A 17,694-nucleotide genomic window follows, 5' to 3' on the forward strand; every position below is an offset into this window, starting at 1 on the left:
GTTTTGCCCATCTGACAAGGATGGCAAAAGCTAGGAAGGGGTTAATGCTGGATTTCCTGAGGAGCCTTGATTTTGAGTGCCGCTGTTTGAAATAAACCGCATTTATTTTGGAAGACATATCGTGCGGCAGTTCTGAGGAACGAAACCTCCCCACGTCTCCAGTGGTGACAAAGACAAGGATAATGATATGATTCGGCTTGGATTTCTGACCGTCTGGGGGCAGCAGGGACACTGTGCCATGAAACTGCCATTGAGCTGGTGAGGAGGCCAGGTCGCAAGAGCCAGGCCTTCCAAAGGGCATGAAAGTGGTGCTGTGCCACACTCAGTCCCCAAACCCCAGACAGCGGGGTCCTGAGGCTCTCGGCCAGGGGGCCACCTGCTGTGCGCTTACCCGACACTGACCCCTAGAGAGCTCTGGCCTCACAGACCTGGCACACCAAGGGCCAGGTGTTGTAGGACGAGGGTACATCCTCTCAGATGGCAGCGGGCAAGGACACATGGGCACGGGGCAGGTGCCTGCAGTGCAGGTCCGTGCATGACAAACGCACCTGCCCATGTGACACGTGTATGCCGATCACCACCTTGCACCTGCAGCCTGCACTCAGGACCATCCTTCACATGCTCCCAATGAGGGTCGCTGGGGAGGGAAGGGGTGCGCAGGGCAGCCGCTGGGGAGGGAAGGGGTGTGCAGAGTGTGAGGCAGACCTGGTTTTACTTCCTGCAGGTCATGAAGCTTGACGGAAACAAAAAGCCCAAGAACACAGGCCCGTTAGTCTCCTTGCGTCACGTGACTTGTCACGCTAGTCAGGTGGGACCCAGGAACAAACGTTGTCCTCAGGTTTAGTAGCAACAGAGGTATTCTCAAGGGCAAGAAATTTCTATGTGGTGAGTTGAGACAAAAGAATGAAACTGCAAAACTAGGTCTTCAGAATCCCTAAAAAGCTGGCAAAAGCCAAGAGCAGATCAAGTCCAGCCCCAGCTAGTGTATGCGCAGGTACTGCAGACTCCCTGACATCTGTACATCCACACAATCTGTTCCGAATGTGCGTCACTTGAGATGTCACACACGTGCGTTCTAGGTGCTGTGTTGTGGTGGGGTTTCCATGCCCTCGGTCTACAGTCCTTAGGATTCTGTTTACAGTAATGAACTGCTAAAACATAAATGAAATCAGACTAAGCATGAGAGCCTGTTTCTGCCTGGTCTTAAAACTATAATTAAAAACAAGTTATCTCACCAATAACCTGGATCCAAGATCAGTTCATCTAAGGAAGGCAGGGACGCCCATGCAGGTTCTCTGGCTCTAGGTTCGAATGTCATATCACGCTCGGGAGGGTCTTGGCGAAAAGGGCAGTAATGCAAACGCTTCCCCAGAGAGGTCACGCCGGCAAAGACTTGAAAGTGATGGATGACTGTGTACGTTTTAATGTAGGTGTGACTCAAGGAACCCAGAGCTCCGTCTCAGGTGGACAGGAAGACAGTCATGGTGTGCAGGGACACGGGGGGGTCACCCAGACAACTGTGTGGCTCTCACCCGGCACCCACTGACAGCTCTGCCAATAATGCACAAATGTTATTAAAATCTCTCAACTATTCAAAAATTTATATATTTTGAAATATTCCCTGGCTATTTATAAATAAATTTTTTAGATACACGTGCTGCCTGGAGGGAGGCAGTGCCTCGGCCCCCGCTTGGCTCAGTCCTGCGGCCAGGAAGGCCACTCAGGTGAATGCACATCATAGGGTGCCGCTTCCAAGACCACACCCCTCCTGCTCCCACATGCGATGGGAGGAGTGGCGTCGGAGGAGCGCTGTCCTGCTGACTCTGGAGCAGGGGTCAGGAGGTGACCCTCCAAATGTCAGCCCCGGAGGCTGCGAGGAACAATTCCCAAACCCCCTGAGGGAGACTGGTCCCCCAAGCAGGAGCAGGCAACTAACTTTTGACCACCGCATTTTAGGAAAGTGTTGAAAAAAACATACAAAAACTCAAAAGGTTTTGTGCATGTCAGATGCCTCCCTGGGAGGCGGCGTGGCCCTGCTGGCCACATGCTGTGACGCATGGGAGCCCTACCCATGGTGTCCTTCTGGGTGGCATGGGCAAGGAGGCTCCAGAGGACATTCCACAGATGGTGGACGCTGCCACGCTTCCAGCCCTGTAAGGAGGGAAGCTGGTTACAGGGTCTGCTTCCAGAAGATTACCTCTGGGCTTCCATGTCAGAGAGGTGACTCCCTCGCCTGGGGCACACTGGTGACAGGCACAGCCTGGAATTGCTGGGAGCTCATCCTCAAGCACCCTGGTCCCACCGTCACACTCAGGGCAAGGGACACACAAGAACATCACAAACATGGCTGACATGTTCAGTGAAGGGAAATAAGGGGGAACTCAGTCTTGGCTGCCTGGAACACAGGAGTTGCATTCATCAGTAGAGCTTGATGACAATCTGTGTGTCTCTGAACTGTACCACACGGCCACTTTCCGAGTGGATCTGTCTCCCCTGACACACGGGCTAGCGTTACGGGAGTTAACATATGCTGATGGGACCCCCGTGGAAAAAAGAAGGGGCCCTGAGGTAGTAGAAAGGCTGGCCAAGGGGGTCTGAGCCATAGAGGTCACTGTAACCAAGATCAACATATTTCGAGAATAAATCTTTAGAAAATGATAAAGTATAAAAGTAATGAGGCATTTTTTTATAGGAGTGTCCTCTGACTATAAAAACCACAGCAGCATGGAAGACACTATTAAACATAGATGTGCTGAATTTTCTGCCTCACTTTGTAGCTGCAAAATCAAATCTACTTATTAAAAACATTTCTTTGGCTGGGCATGGTGGCTCACACCTACAATCCAAGCACTTTGGGAAGCCAAGGCAGGAAGATCACTTGATTAAAAAGATCACTTATTTAAAAAGTAACTCATGTCCTTTGTAGATAATACAATATGCAAAAGACAAGGCCAAGTGCAGTGGCTCATGCCCATAATCCCAGCACTTTGGGAGGCCGAGGCAGGCAGATCATCTGAGGTCAGGAGTTTAAGACCAGCCTGGGTAACATAGGGAAACCCTGTCTCTACAAAAGAAACCAAACAACCCAAAATAAAAATTATCCAGGCATGATGGCATGCACCTGTAGTCTCAGCTACTTGGGTGGCTGAGGTGGAAGGATCACTTGAGCTCAGGAGGTTGAGGCTACAGTGAGCTGAGATGGAGCCACTGCATTCCAGCCTGGGCAGAAGAGTGAAACCTTGTCTGGAAAAACAACAACAACAAAAAACACACAACCAAACAAACAAAAAACTTTTCTTATGAGACTTTAAACATAATTGGGGAACAAAATCTAAAAATCAAAAAAACATAAAAATAGCATTTTTAAGTGGAGAAGTCACTCTGTCTATGCAAGTTAAAAACTGACGTCCACTTGGAAATAGAGCTAATGGCAGCTGTGGCTGGGCAGCTTTTGGAGCAAAGATCTGGATTTCTCCACTGCTGTATAATTCTAAAGTTTGGAATTTGTCCTGGCATAAAAAATGTAAACATAATTCAGCCACCCATATTCAATTTAACCTCTTGTCACATTGTGAGGGGGAGGCACCGCAGGAGTTCACCCTGTGAGTGCTGACGTGGGTTCCAAGTGAAAGACACTAAAACAGGTGCTTTTGCTGAACTGCATTCAGAGAACAGTGGCTCAGACCCAAATCCACACACTTTAAGAAGTTATTCTCAATAAAGACTGAGGTGCCTACAGTGACTGTGATATGGTTTGGCTCTGTGTCTCTACCCAAATCTCATCTTGAATTGTAATCCCCATGTGTCGAGGCGGGGACCTGGTGGGAGGTGACTGGATTATGGGAGTGGCTGTTCTCGTGATAGTGAGTTCTCACGAAAGCCGATGGCTTAAAAGTGTGGCACTTCCCCTTCCCTGGCATGCTCTTGCTCTCCTGCCATGTAAGACATGCCTTGCTTACCCTTCCCTTTCTGACATGATTGTTAGTTTCCTGAGGCCTCCCTAGCCATGCAGAACTGTGAGTCAATTAAACCTCTTTTATTTATAAATTACCCAGTGTGATGGTTAATACTGAGTGTTTCCGAGTTCTTCAGCTTTGGGAGTCAGACTGGCTTCCTTGCTCCGCAGCTTGCAGATGACCTACTGTGGGATCTTGTGACCATGTGAGTTAATATTAATCAATAAACTCCCCTTTATATTTATATCTATGCTGTGAGTTCTGTCCCTCTAGAGAACCCTAATACACCCAGTCTCAGGTAGTGTCTTGATAGCAGTGTGAGAATGGACTAAAACAGCCTGCTAAGCCATTCATCTCAGCAATGGGCCTCGAGAGCACGGCCTCTCTGGTGCCTTGCCATCTCTCTCTAACTGCGGTGGGGCCAAGGCAACGATGCCTGGGAGTCGTAGGTGCCTCAGCTGATGGCAGATGGAGAGGCGTGGGAGATGCTTATAGAACTACAGGAATGTGGAGTGACAGCAGCCACCATCCAAGCTGCAGCTCTGGGAAGTGCTGAGAAGGCAGAAGTGTCTGGCGGGAGGTGGACATGGGCTGAGAGCCGAGGCCGTGTCAGGACGTGTGATGCCCTCAGCACTGCTGCTACCCAGTGAGACCTGAGTGGTGGCCCTTCTGCAGGACAGAGACAGACGCAGAGGCAAGGAGGTGCCCAGTGAGTGTGGCTCAGAAGGGGTCAGGAGGACCAGATGGAGCTGCTCTGACTCCAATGTCCATATTCTTCCCACCACACTCTCCTCCTCACACCTCGAATCCCTAATCAGGGTGTGTTTTGAAAACTGCCTACTATTAACAGTTAATTGTCTCTTTTAAATTAAAAAATAAAATAAACCTTTAGCATTTAGCCACCTTCGTAGCATCACTTGGCACAGGAGAAGGGGAGATGGAAGAAAGACGAGGACACTGCCCTAACCTCCAGCTGTCTGATCGCACTGGCTGAGAAGGGCCTTTGGTGCTGGGGAGGGAGGGGATGCACTGGTTCTGAGAAGAACACGAGTGGCTGCAAACGCTAAAGTCGTGATTTAGGGAAAGGGCATCTGATGAAAATGACTAACATCCCACGGTGGATGGGGAAGGGTGTTTGCTTCTCTTTTTCAATCCTCACTCAATCCCATTTTAATAATAAAAGCGAAGGTATCTTCCCAGAAACAACAGAGCATGCTGCTGTAGAATCTACTTCCTTTCCCAAACCCAGGTCTCTGCTTCCCTGCACCCCTTGCTCCCCCGGCCCATGGCCTGCTGTCCGCAGCGGTGGCCAGCCCTGTGCTGCATCTGGTCTGCACCCTCCGGTCTGCTCACTCTCATGGTGTTTTATTCCTCCCCTACATTATGTATTACTTTTACTTCAGTTGTCAAATAGCAAAATGACTTCTGCAGGTACACATGCTATGGATTGGAACGTGTGGGTGGATCTGTGGAACCACACCAGCATCAAGACATCACCTCTAGGCCCCTCCTGCTAGCCCCTCACAGCCACACTCTCCAACCCTCTAATCCCTGGCGACAGCTGATCTGTTCTCTGGCCCCATGTTCTGTCTTTCCCAGAAGGTCACGGAAAGGGAATCGGACCGTGCACCACCCTTGGAGACGGGCTTCTGACACTTAGTGTGATACTTCTGGGAACCACCCGAATGGCAGTGTATACAGAAAGCCTTTCCCTTTTTCCTGTTGAGCAGAATTCCATCATATGGATGCACCACAGTCTGAATTCATTTGCCCTGGGAGGGACATTTTGGTTGCTTCCGGCTTGGGGTAATGAACAGAGCTACCATAAACATTCATGCACAGGTTTTTGTGTGATCCTAAGATTTCACTTTTCCAGGGTACATATCCAGGAGTGGGAATGCGGGGACTTGTTGGCAGGTTTATGGACATCTGTGAGAAACTGACAGTTCTTCCAGAGTGGCCGCACCATTCTGCATTCCCAGCAGCTGTGATGCGAGTTCTCAACACTAGGTTTGGTCAGTCTTTTAAATGTCATCCATTCTAATAGGGACACAGTGCTGTCTCACTGTGTTTTAATTTGCATTACCTAATGGCTAATGATTTCCAGGATCTTTTCATAAGCATATTTGCCATCCCTAAATCCTCTTTGGTGAAGTGTCTCTTCACATCTTTTGTCTATTTTCTAATTGTCTTTTCCCCCTTATTTTTGAGTTTTGAGATATCTTTATACATTCTGGATACAAGTGTTCTTCGTCAGATATGTGACTTGCAAATATTTTCTCCGAGTCTATAGCTTGTCTTTTCATATTAGCAGTGTCTTTCAGAGAGTAAACATTTCACATTTGGATGAAGTCCAATTTACTGATTTGTTTCTTTTGTGAATCATGCTTAGGATGTCATGTTGCTGTGCACATTTTAAGTTTTGGAAAGAAATAGGGAGGCAGCTGGTTGTTCTGACACAAAAGTCTTGTTCAAGGGAAAACCGCCGTGTTGGGCAGACCACAGTGGTGCTGTCCTGAGACCTGAGCTCTAGGCCAGCCCTGCCCGAACCAGGCAGAAAAGGCCACCCAGGAGCTGAAGTGAACTAAATACCAGGTTCTCTTTCAGTAAAATAAGGTGGTTTGACTCAATAACTTAAAACAAATTGTTGTTGTCATCACTAGGTGATTTTTAACAGCCCTTTTTGCTCTGGAGATGTGGAGCATGTGGTGCTGTCTGAGCTCATGTGGCTCAACAGGCGCTGGCAGGGCCCTGTCTGGAGTAGCCACAGACACAGGTGACCGGGGGGGATGGGACAGCACACAGCAGCCATCCAGGATGGAGACGAGACACTGTCCCACACGGAGATGGAGGTGTGGGCAAGGCTCGGGCTCCTGCTACCAGGCGGAGGAGAAAGGAGACTGCGGCCCTCCCACCTCCAGAGGAAACCATGGAAATAGCCACAGGGAGGCACGACAAACAGCAAACACCAAGACGGTTTCACCCAAGAGCTGCCTGAATAAGCCAACCCAGCAAGGATAAAATATAACTGCTGAAATAGTAATGGACATGGTTTATTTAAGAAATTAGATATATAATATATATACACAGGTTAAGTGTCCCTTTATCTGAAATGCTTGGAACCAGAAGCGTTTTGGATTTCGAATTTTTTCAGATTTTGGAATATCTGCATTATACTTACCAGTTAAGATTTTTGGATTTATCACTAATCCGAAAACACGAAGTCCAAAATGCTCCAAAGAGCATTGTCTGTGAGTAGCACGTCAGTGCTCAAAAAGTTTCCAGCAGAATCACTCACGCCTGTAATCCCAGCGCTTTGAGACGTGGAGGTGGGAGGATCGCTTAGGCGTTCAAGACCAGCCTGGCCAACACAGCAAGATGGCCTATTTTTTTTTTTAATTAAAAAAAAAAATTTAATTTAAAATTTAAATTAAATTTAAAAATTTTTAAAAAGTTTGGTGCATTTCTGATTCAGATTTTTAGATTTGGGATACGCATCCGGTGTGTGTGAGGGGAAGGAGCAGGGGTGGCGGGGGCAATATATACGTTACAGGTAACAGAGAGCTCTAAAACTCAGAAAACAGAGGGGGAAATAAAGCCCCAAAGAAAGCGCACAGCAGTGACCAGTAAACAGATCTCATGAACAGCTTCGCAAAACTGAAATCGCGTCAGGGAACCAAACCAACCAGGAGGGGAGGGGAGCACAGATCACCTAGTCCCATTTTTTTTTTAAAGTTATTTGCCATGTGATGCTTCTCAGAGACTCCACTATCTGTTTAGGCTTTGGCAACAGTCTTCTAAGTCACAGCTTGCGCTGTCTGGAAAGCCTCTGGGCGCTGTGCTCTGTTAGGTGCCCGTGCTGAGGACTGCTCACTTAGCACATCTGGTAGACCACTCCACAGCAAGACCAGTGTCGCTTCCCCAGCCTTCCTGTCGGCCACACGGCCACCTTCCACGGTGGGAGTGAACCACGACGGAGCTCACCGTGCCCTCGTGAACGTTTATACATAATATTCTTGTATTTTTCCCGATACACAAGGCAAGTACGTTTTTACAAGAGAAACTTGGAAGTGGGTTTGCTTTTCCTGCCTAATTTAGTAAATTCAGGCCCTAATATTAAGATATAACTTTGTATATTAAGATGTAGAAAACAATTATCTTGCATGTGAATTCTCGAAGAAATGGGGTTCTGAGCCAAAGGGTTTAAAACAACTCCAAAGTTCTTCCATACTGCCCGGATGATTCAGGATGAGTCATGATGAATCCGATGCACAAACAAACATAACAAGGCAGTGCAGGCCACGCTCCGGGTCCTGAGACACCACTTCAGATCCAAAGAGATCACGCGTGGGACAGACGGGTTGGCCAATGGGACCGGAAGGATTATGGGAGGCAAGTGCCATTGACACTTCATAGGAGGCCTGACTAAACCCCGTCACTTCATCGCTCAGGTTCTGAAATCAGTTTGCCCTGAGATAGTAAAATGGAAACTGGATGAAGACAGGTGGGGAGGGGATGGAAAGTTACAGAATATTAAAGGGACAGTTTCGGAAAATAAGGTAAGAGCTAGCTGTGATCTAGCTATCATTTCAGTGGCAGCAGAAATGATTTGTATGTGAAGTGGTATGTTCTTGCTTTGCCTTAAAGTCTGGAGACTTTTTAAATGTTCCAAGGAATTCAGCTTTTTATTATTTTTCTTTTCATATGGCCCATGTTTGGTTATCTCCTGCACTAAGCCCCAGTGTGACAATCACAAACACAGGCTTAATCAGAGAACAAAAGAACATAGCCACATGAAAGGGAACATGCCACGTTGATAGAAAGTACTTCTGAGAAGCAAGAGCCTTCAAAAAGGAAAAGAAACTCATTAAATCCAGAGAGTCACAAGAGCTTAAAAATCCTACTTACTTTTCTATCAAATCCAGTGTGACACCAGGCACCAGACTGACACATTTCTGCATGCAAAACCTGCAGAGAAAGAAAAGAATGTGAATGGCACGAATGGAACAGTCATCCAGGAAATTCAACAGGCCTGCAGAAAAAGGAAAGAGTTAAAGATGGGGACAGGGAGTGCCATGGTGAACAAGTACACTCAGATTCCCTTAATTCGGCAGCTTTTAGATTTGTAAAGAAAATCTCATTGCCGTCCTGTCAAGGTGCGAGACTACGGAGCTGCCACAGTGAGTTGTCAGGAGAAAGGAGAGAAGCTGTTTGCAGCCACATGAAGCCCGGTCCCTGGAGAGGAGCGCTGAGATGCTTAATAAACCTCAGTCTCCAAACGAGATGCCGGAGTGGACTGGACTTGCCACTTCTTTCCTTCTTAAGGAAGTGAGCTGGGGAGACTGCTGGAGTAGAATAAATGAGTAGCCTCAAGGCACACAAAAGAAATGCAAATTCAATTATATCATGTTCATAATCATAAAATCCTACAGGTCAGAGCTGGCTTCATGTCTGAGGCAAGTCTATCCTTAGGAGAACGTGTGGAGCCGGACAGGCTTTCTCTAATGTGGCACCAACAGGAGGTAGGAAAGCATCTCTCCTCCCATCCGGGCTACTGACATACAGTGGGGCAGAATCAAGGCAGCAGAGTAAAAAGGCAATGTGGTATTGTTAGTAGGAGAAATGCAAAATGTTTAATTCACATACTTTAAAAATTAAGAACAAATAACACCCCTTAAAAACATAATGGCAGGTGCAGAGCAAGTATGCACATCTCCAAAACACACTCGTGGACTGTTGGCTGGAAGTGAGCGATGGCAGAAGCCTGGAGAAGGACAGTGGCCCAGGGGAGGGTGCAGTGCAAGGGTCAGGCACATTCGGGGGGAGAGGTGGAAGTGACTCCTCTATGGGGGATGGCAGACCCAGGAGGGCACCCATAGCAGTGGGATAGGAAATGGGAGAAAAAGACACAGAGGAACTGACAGATCCAGAACCAGGAAGATAACGAGCCAGGGGTGTGAAGACAGTCTCACTTCTGCAGCCCTGCAGGGTGAGGGGAGGCTGAGTTGGTCATCCTGGACCCCGTGCACAGCTTCTCTCTCAAGAAGTGATACCTGGCTCAACCAGCAGAGAGGAAGTTATATTCTTGGTTGTGGCTGCAGTAGTCAGTGTTTTATGGTTCAAAGAGCTAAGAAAATAAAAGTGAGGCCCACGTTTGCCTGAAGCTAGAGAGCAGCCCTTTCCCACAGCGTCAAGTGCCCCTTGTGGCCCCGATGCTTCCCTGAGCCAGTCAGTGCCACTCTGAGTGGTCTCCTCTGCTGGCTTCACTTGCAGATGCTCTCCTCGGCCATGCCCAGACACCTCTACACCAGTGCAGACACATGCAGCTCCTACAGTGGTCCCAGGCAAACCAGAATTTCTCTGTGGATAAAAATGATCTACAGGAAATGCATTTTCAAATCTGAGTCCTATGTGAACCATGCTACTTTGTCTTTTTATCCATAATGTACTTATTGATTGGGATTTCTAGAGTCCAGTGATGACAGAATCACTTATATCAGACTAATCCTTTTGCCAATAATAAGCTCTGGACAAAATATTAAAAAGCCATTTGAAAATTCTGAACAACAAACAAATGCAGGCAGGAAGGCAGGAAATGGAAGGGCCGTGACCCTTAGAAAATGAGAGTAACTCTGCATGAATCACCTTCATCTGGCTTTTCCCAAGGGTGCTCCTCACTCACACATCATGTGGGGGATAGCATGCAACTGAAAGGCAGCAGCCTTACTGGACTGAGACCATGCTCAAGGCTGCCAGGATATTGCAGGCAAAAGCCCTAGGAAGAAGGGAGCCAAAACCTACATGTAAACCTTCCCCAAGTTGGAGGCTGGCTCCTGAAGGGCACGCACACAGGATAATATTCCCAGGACCCCCGTCGAGGACAGCAGGAAGGCTGAAAAGGCAGAGTAGAGATTTTGACATCTGCTTGCTACTGTGAAGACAGAGGAGATCAGGTCCTGCCAAACTACAAGGCTTGATCACATCTGAGGACATGGACACCCCAAAGGGATTACGAACCACACCTCAGAACTAAGATCAAAGCCAAAAGAGCCTAGTCCTATAACCAAGCCTCTACGAGATCAGTGTAACTGCCCAAAAGAAAATAACAGAATTTAGAATGTCTACAATGCCTCATCCACAACAGATAGTATACTATCTAAAATCAAGAGAAAAAACAGACAATAAAAACAGATTCATAGTTGGCCAGATATTGGAATTAGTAGGCAGAGACTTAAAAATTATAAAAATAATTATTGGCTGGGAGATAAACATTACTATAAATTCAGTGAAAATATAATGTTCCCTTAAATAAAAAATTAAAATGGGAATATCATGCAACTTTATCATAGTATGGCTATATGAATAAGAGTAGCATGGATAAATCAGTCACTGACAGTCTGCAAACTTCATTTCAGCCAAAAATGTAAATTCTCTTTATACCAGAATTGCTAACAACTGGTTTCACATTTTATACGATTTCTTTCATTCACCTACATTAGAGTGTTACTGAGCAATGAAAGGTCAAAGAGCGGGCAAAGGCAGAGGTAATAAAAATGGCTCAAAAAACCCACAAAGCTGAATGTCATGATAATATAACACAGCTGTTGCTTATTTAGTGCTTATTATTTGGCGACCATTGTTCTATGTCTTTTATACTGATTTTTTTAATTGTCACATTCTGTGAGGTATTATGATATATTATACAGAGGAAGAACATCATAAATTAGGTACATTATAGTGAAGATCAAGAATATTAAAAAGACAATGAAAATACATACAAAGCTTCCAGAAACAAAGAGCAGATCACATTCAAAGAAACAAGAATCAGATTAACCCAGGATGCAGGAAGACAATAGAGTGGTGTTTTTATTTTTATCAGGTAAACACAGGATGCAGGAAGACAATGGAGTGGTGTTTTTCTTTTTATTTATTTATTTTATTTATTTTTGAGACAGAGTCTTGCTCTGTCACCCAGGCTGGAGTGCAGTGGTGTGATCTTGGCTCACGGCAACCTCTGTCTCCTAGGTTCAAGTGATTCTCCTGCCTCAGCCTCCCAAGTAGCTGGGATTACAAGCTCCCGCCACCATGCCCGGCTAGTTTTATATTTTTAGTAAACGTGGGGTTTCGCCACGTTGGTCAGGCTGGTCTTGAACTCCTGAACTCAGGTGACCCACCCGCCTCAGCCTCCCAAAGTGCTGGGATTACAGGTGTAAGCCACCGCCCCCAGCTGGTGTTTTTAATTTACTGAAGAAAAGGAAGTTAAAACCTAGAATTTTGTATCCAGCCAAACTGTCATTCAAATGTGTGAGCATGACAAAAATACTCTCAGAGGCACATATGGCCTCAGAAGACTTGTCACAAAAAGACTCATGAGGAAGACACTTTCAGATGACAAGCTAAAGTTAGAGGGGAGAAAACTCCAAGAGACACTGAAGGAGATCTATGAAGTAATGATGACACATAAACTTGGTAACATTTGTAGTCGTCTTAAAATGAAAAGCAAAAAGGCGGGGGCAATATCCATCATAACCAGGATTGAACCTAGATATAAATCCACAAGAGGATTAAAAATCCAATAGAAAAATGGATGAACAGACATCTCAAAGATGACGACATACCTATGGCCACTAAACATGATGAAATGTTCAACATCATGTGATATCAGAGAAAGGCAAATCAAGGCTACACGAGATATCATTCTAAACCTACTCAGCAAAAATGTACAAGAATGGCAATGCCAAGAACTAGAAAGGGCGTGGATCACAGGCTGTCTCCATCACCACTGCAGGAGTGTAAAATGGCACAACCACTGGGAAAGCCCCTTACCATGATCGCTTAAAACTGAACGTTCCTATACACTATGATCCGGTAACTCTGCTTTTCAATATATATGAAATTCTTGCATGTGTTCAAAAGAACACATGGAAAAGAATGTTCAAAGTATCACTGTTGGTAATAGCAAAAATAAAATACAATACACCAAAGCAACGCAAAACAAACAAATAAGGGAAGAAGCTGGAAAAGCTCAAGTGTTCATTAAGGAGTAGCAGGTGCACACAGTGTGGCATATTCGCAGAGTGGAATATTACAGGCAGTTAGAGGGGGGTACTCTAACACACATCAATATGGAGGAACACGAGCAACACAATGCTAAGTGGGAAATGTCCACATTCCAACCAAAAGTATTTTTTTAAAAGAGTCCTCAAAGTCACATTCAGCACTAAAGCCTTTAATCAATTTAAAATCTGAAAGAAAAGTAATGGTCTTAATGAATGCACACAGATGCATGGTAGCAATTTAGAAAGGGCACGGAAGAGATGATGAGCCCGGCACTCAGGGCAGTGGTCACGGGGCAGGGGCGGCAGGTGCGTGCACATCAAGGGCGCCCTGTGTGGTGGGCGCAGGTCATCATCAAGGGCTGGGTTTTGGTTGGGTGGTGGTTTGAGGAAACCCATTATGCTATAAAAATACCTGTTAATTAACTACTTAAAAGGAGGCCAAACATGGACTAGTGATGAGTGTGGCATGAAGCAAGAATTATGACTGATCCAGGCTGGGTATGCAAACAAGTGGCTTCGAGATTTTTATGATACTAAATTAAGTTTCGCCTAAAGGCTGCCTCCGTATATGTTTTATGTTTGGCCTAATGGTTCCATATACGTGGTGAACTGTACCCAACCCGATGTATAAACAGCCTGGTCTTGTGACAGGTAGCTGAGTCTCAGACTACCACAGGCAGCCAACTGTTCAAACTGGGCTCAAGCAAGGCAGACCCCCTGCGGTAGCCAATCCAGCTGCTGCGGCTCTTCCATTCTCCGGAGTCACTTTCCTTTCTGCCCATGAATGGTATCCGGCCACATGGCAGTGCCAGAGTCGCTCTGAACCTACTCTGGTTCTGGGGCTGCCTGATTCAAGAATGGTTCTTTGCTCAATTAAACTGTTACATTTAATTTGTCTAGAGTTTTCTTTTAACAACGAAGAACAAATTAATGTTCAGCTCAGTAACCTTGTCAAGTATCATACAAATAACTATTGAATGCTGTTTTCATTTTTGAGAATGAAAATTCCTTTGTTTCCTCCTAATTAAAAAAAACCCCACATGTATTTACCATAAAAAGGTAAAAAATTTGCATAAGCCCACCATGTTGAGATAGCTTAGCATTTTCATATTTATCTTTTACACAACACTGAATCATGCTGATTTATTTTAGAATAAAAGCAAATGGCGGTCTCTACAAAAACCCAAGTCATACAGACATGTGTCATGCAAAAGTGCGTCAGTCTAACCTTCACTCTCCCATCCCACTGCGCAGAAGCGGCCTCTGCTATGACCTTCAGGACTTGGCCTGGGCATATACAGTCATCCCTGGGGCACTGGTTCCGGGACACTGCCACCCACCCCACACCTAGCCACTCCTCTCCCCACCGACAGACGCTCCATGACAACTCCTGAACAAGGAGAGCTTCCCGGTTAGAAGGTGAACACATGATGTGCTGGAGTGTGGCACCCCCCTGCTCTCGCCAACATGCAGAGTCCCCCCTTCTTTAGTGGTGAAGACATAAATGGCTTCCCTGGAGGTCTCGCCATCAGCATTCCCTGTGCAGCTCCTCAGCAAAGGAGAGAAAAAGGCCCTCAAAACACATCCCCATCATGATTGTCATTGTCACTATGAGAGCTGATCATACAAACTGGGTCATTCTTGTCATACACAACTCAGTCAGAGTCAAGGGGCCAGGGGAAAGCACTCGGGCCACAAAACATTCCTCCAGGAATGCAGTTCTCTGCCAGCCTGGCTGCTGAAACTGCCTGCTGCCACTTGAAACCAGTTTTAACTAATGGTGACTGACACAACCTGCTGTGACTCGAAGACTAATTTCACCCACTCACCAGTCGGAACTTGCCAGCTCCCCAAAACCTTACTAGTGCCAAAGAACCTTCTCAAAGAGCAACACGAAACATTTCTCCTCTTTATAAAACTGCCAACCTTTTATTTGTTCATCAAGATATACTGAAGACCACCTGGTCTGCCTGTATGCCTTCAACTGTAAATCTTGCTTCCCAAATAAAATGTTTTACATTTAGAGATTCATCACTATATTTTATCTGACTTTACTCCAGTTCCTAATATCTTTGCTCATTTTTAGTCTTTGGTAGTTGCTTTTCTGTATCCTGACAAGAGCTTTTCGTCGTAATGAGTGGGACAGAGAGGCTGTAGGTGGCTTACTTCACCTTGGCTGGCACGTGAAGTCTCTAGAATTTACACTGATGAAGTGAACACTGAAGCTTTCACAGACTTGTGTATTTTAACCTAGTCATACAGAGATACAGCAAACTGCTGGAGGTGTCTGGTTTTAAATATTCTTTTTCACAAAAGGAATTTTCAAATATAACTCAAAGTGGCAATAAATACGCAATTAAAATAGCACTTTGGGAGGCCAAGGCGGGCGGATCACCTAAGGTTGGGAGTTCGAGACCAGCCTGACGAACATGGAGAAACTCCATCTCTACTAAACAAACAAACAAACAAAACAACAAACAACAAAAAAACCAGCATTAGCCAGGCGTGGTGGCAGACGCCTGTAATCCCAGCTACTCAGGAGGCTGAGGCAAGAGAATCGCTTGAACCCAGGAGGCGGAGGTTGCAGTGAGCCGAGATTGTGCCACTGCACTCCAGTTTGGGCAAAAAGAGCGAAACTCCATCTCAAAAAAAAAAGTAAAATAGGCCGGGCACAGTGGCTCATGCCTGTAATCCCAGCACTTTGGGAGGCTGAGGCAGGCAGATCACCTGAGGTCAGGAGTTCAAGACCAGCTTGGCCAATAAGGTGATATCCCATTTCTACTAAAAATACAAAAAATTAGCTGGGCATGGTGACAGGTGCCTATAATCCCAGCTACTCGGGAGGCTGAGGCAGGAGAATTGCTTGAACCCAGAAGGCGGAGGTTGCAGTGAGCCGAGTTCATGCCACTGCACTCCAGCCTGGGCAACAAGAGTGAAACTCCATCTCAAAAAAAAAAAAAAAAAAAAAGGAAAATAAGCCAATTTCTTCAACTCTCAGCATTTCATTTAATCCAGCAGGTTAAAAAAAACCCCAAAGAACTAAACATCCCCACATGAAATTAATGTGCCAAATCATGCGATATTTGTAACTAAATTTAAAAGTATGTTTTTTTTTTGGCTCATGCCTGTAATTCCAACGCTCTGGGAGCCCAAGGCGGGAGGATCACTTGAGGACAGGAGTGTGAGACCAGCGTGGACAGCACAGTTGAGTCCCTATCTCTACAAATAAGTTAGCTGGGCATGGTCAGAGGACTCGGGAGGCTGAGGCAGGAGGATCGTTTGCGCTCAGGAGGTTAAGGCTGCAGTGAGCTATGATCGTGCCACTGCACTCTAGCCTGGGCGACAGTGAGATCCTTTCCCTTAAAGAAAAAAAAAGTATGCCTTTTAGTATTACTAGAAGAAAACCAAGTAGAAGCAACTTCCCTAACTTGCAAACGTTACAGCTGCACTTTGTAATGTACAGAAAAGTTTACTCTATTTAGGAGCTTCTAGGCCAGTAAGCAGGACAAGATACAAATTAAGTGCAAGAGTTTGCTATTTCATAGTTGCCCTCCGTGCTGCAGAAGCAAGCTAGCAAAAAGGAAAAACAATTATTCCATTAGTAAGAGAAATACAGATGAACACCTCATCTGAGCTTTCTGCCAACCAACATAATGAACCGATCCCATCTGCCTTGTTCTGGGCTACAGCCCCATTGTCAGAGCTGGCTGGATATTGGAGGAGCCCCTTAGGCGCCTGCTGGATGCATGAGCCCGCTGGCAATGGAAAACACCTTCCACGGGGACAAGGCTAATTGCAAGGGCTCTGCCATTTGGGTTCAGAAGACATTAAAAAGTTAAGATAATTTGGTTATAAGCAAAATGTCAGTTTTTAAAAAAAGAAATGATTAAGTATTTGGGTGGTAAAACATCATGATGTCTGTAATTTAGCAAACATACCCATAAAAACAAAACAACAGAGCACATAATTGTAAAATGTAGGTGATTCAATACATACAGGGTTCACTTTGTCATCCTCTCAACTGTTCCACAGAATGGTTGAAAACTGTCCTATAATAAAAAGTAAAAGGGATGGGGACAGAGACGGAGAGACAGAGGGGGAAGCGAGTGTCAACACAGGCATTCCTACATTGATGAGTCAGGTCGGGAAATCATTTAAGGAAGCCACCTTCTATTTTCGAAGAATGCCAAGACTGAAAGGGAGGCTCCTTGCCTGTCCCTTCTCCACTGTCCTTGAGATGATCAACACTTGGCACGAATTTGCAGAAAACCAACTCTTTCCTAAAAAGGTAAACCTCTTCTACGGAGGTAACACTCATGACTATCAACCACAGGAAACACACACACACGACACACAGCAAGCTGCCACCTCCCCCCGTAGCTCTGGGGTGTGCCTTGCCCTGGAGGAGCCCATTTACAGTCGGCTTGTTTGGGACAACTTCAGATTCTCCGTGCTCCTTGGCCCGATGCAAATCCTAATGTGTTTTTACCTAAGAAACTATCAATAACATGGACTGTGTCTATACTACACACCGACAGAGCTAAGATGGGGATAATGCCCAGGCTGCCTGAAAGAAGCCAAGCTGAGTCCGGAAGTGGGACAGCCACAGAGGACTGGGGTTTCTCACGTGAAAATGCCTGCAGAACTCTGGTCCTCTTACCCCGTGACCCCCTGAGAGC

General features: G+C 45.9%; 1 protein-coding gene across 1 annotated transcript in view; it reads right to left on the minus strand.

Moving 5' to 3' along the window:
- RPTOR (regulatory associated protein of MTOR complex 1) overlaps positions 1–17,694 on the minus strand; it is a 412,605-nt gene that overhangs the window by 163,588 nt on the left and 231,323 nt on the right. Inside the window, exon 7 of the mRNA XM_030827216.1 lies at positions 8,865–8,924. Coding sequence (XP_030683076.1) covers positions 8,865–8,924 — 60 coding nt within the window. The remainder of the gene's footprint in view (positions 1–8,864; positions 8,925–17,694) is intronic.

The sequence above is a fragment of the Nomascus leucogenys genome, chromosome 14 (assembly GCF_006542625.1).
Source record: "Nomascus leucogenys isolate Asia chromosome 14, Asia_NLE_v1, whole genome shotgun sequence".
Classification (NCBI taxonomy): Eukaryota; Metazoa; Chordata; class Mammalia; order Primates; family Hylobatidae; genus Nomascus; species Nomascus leucogenys.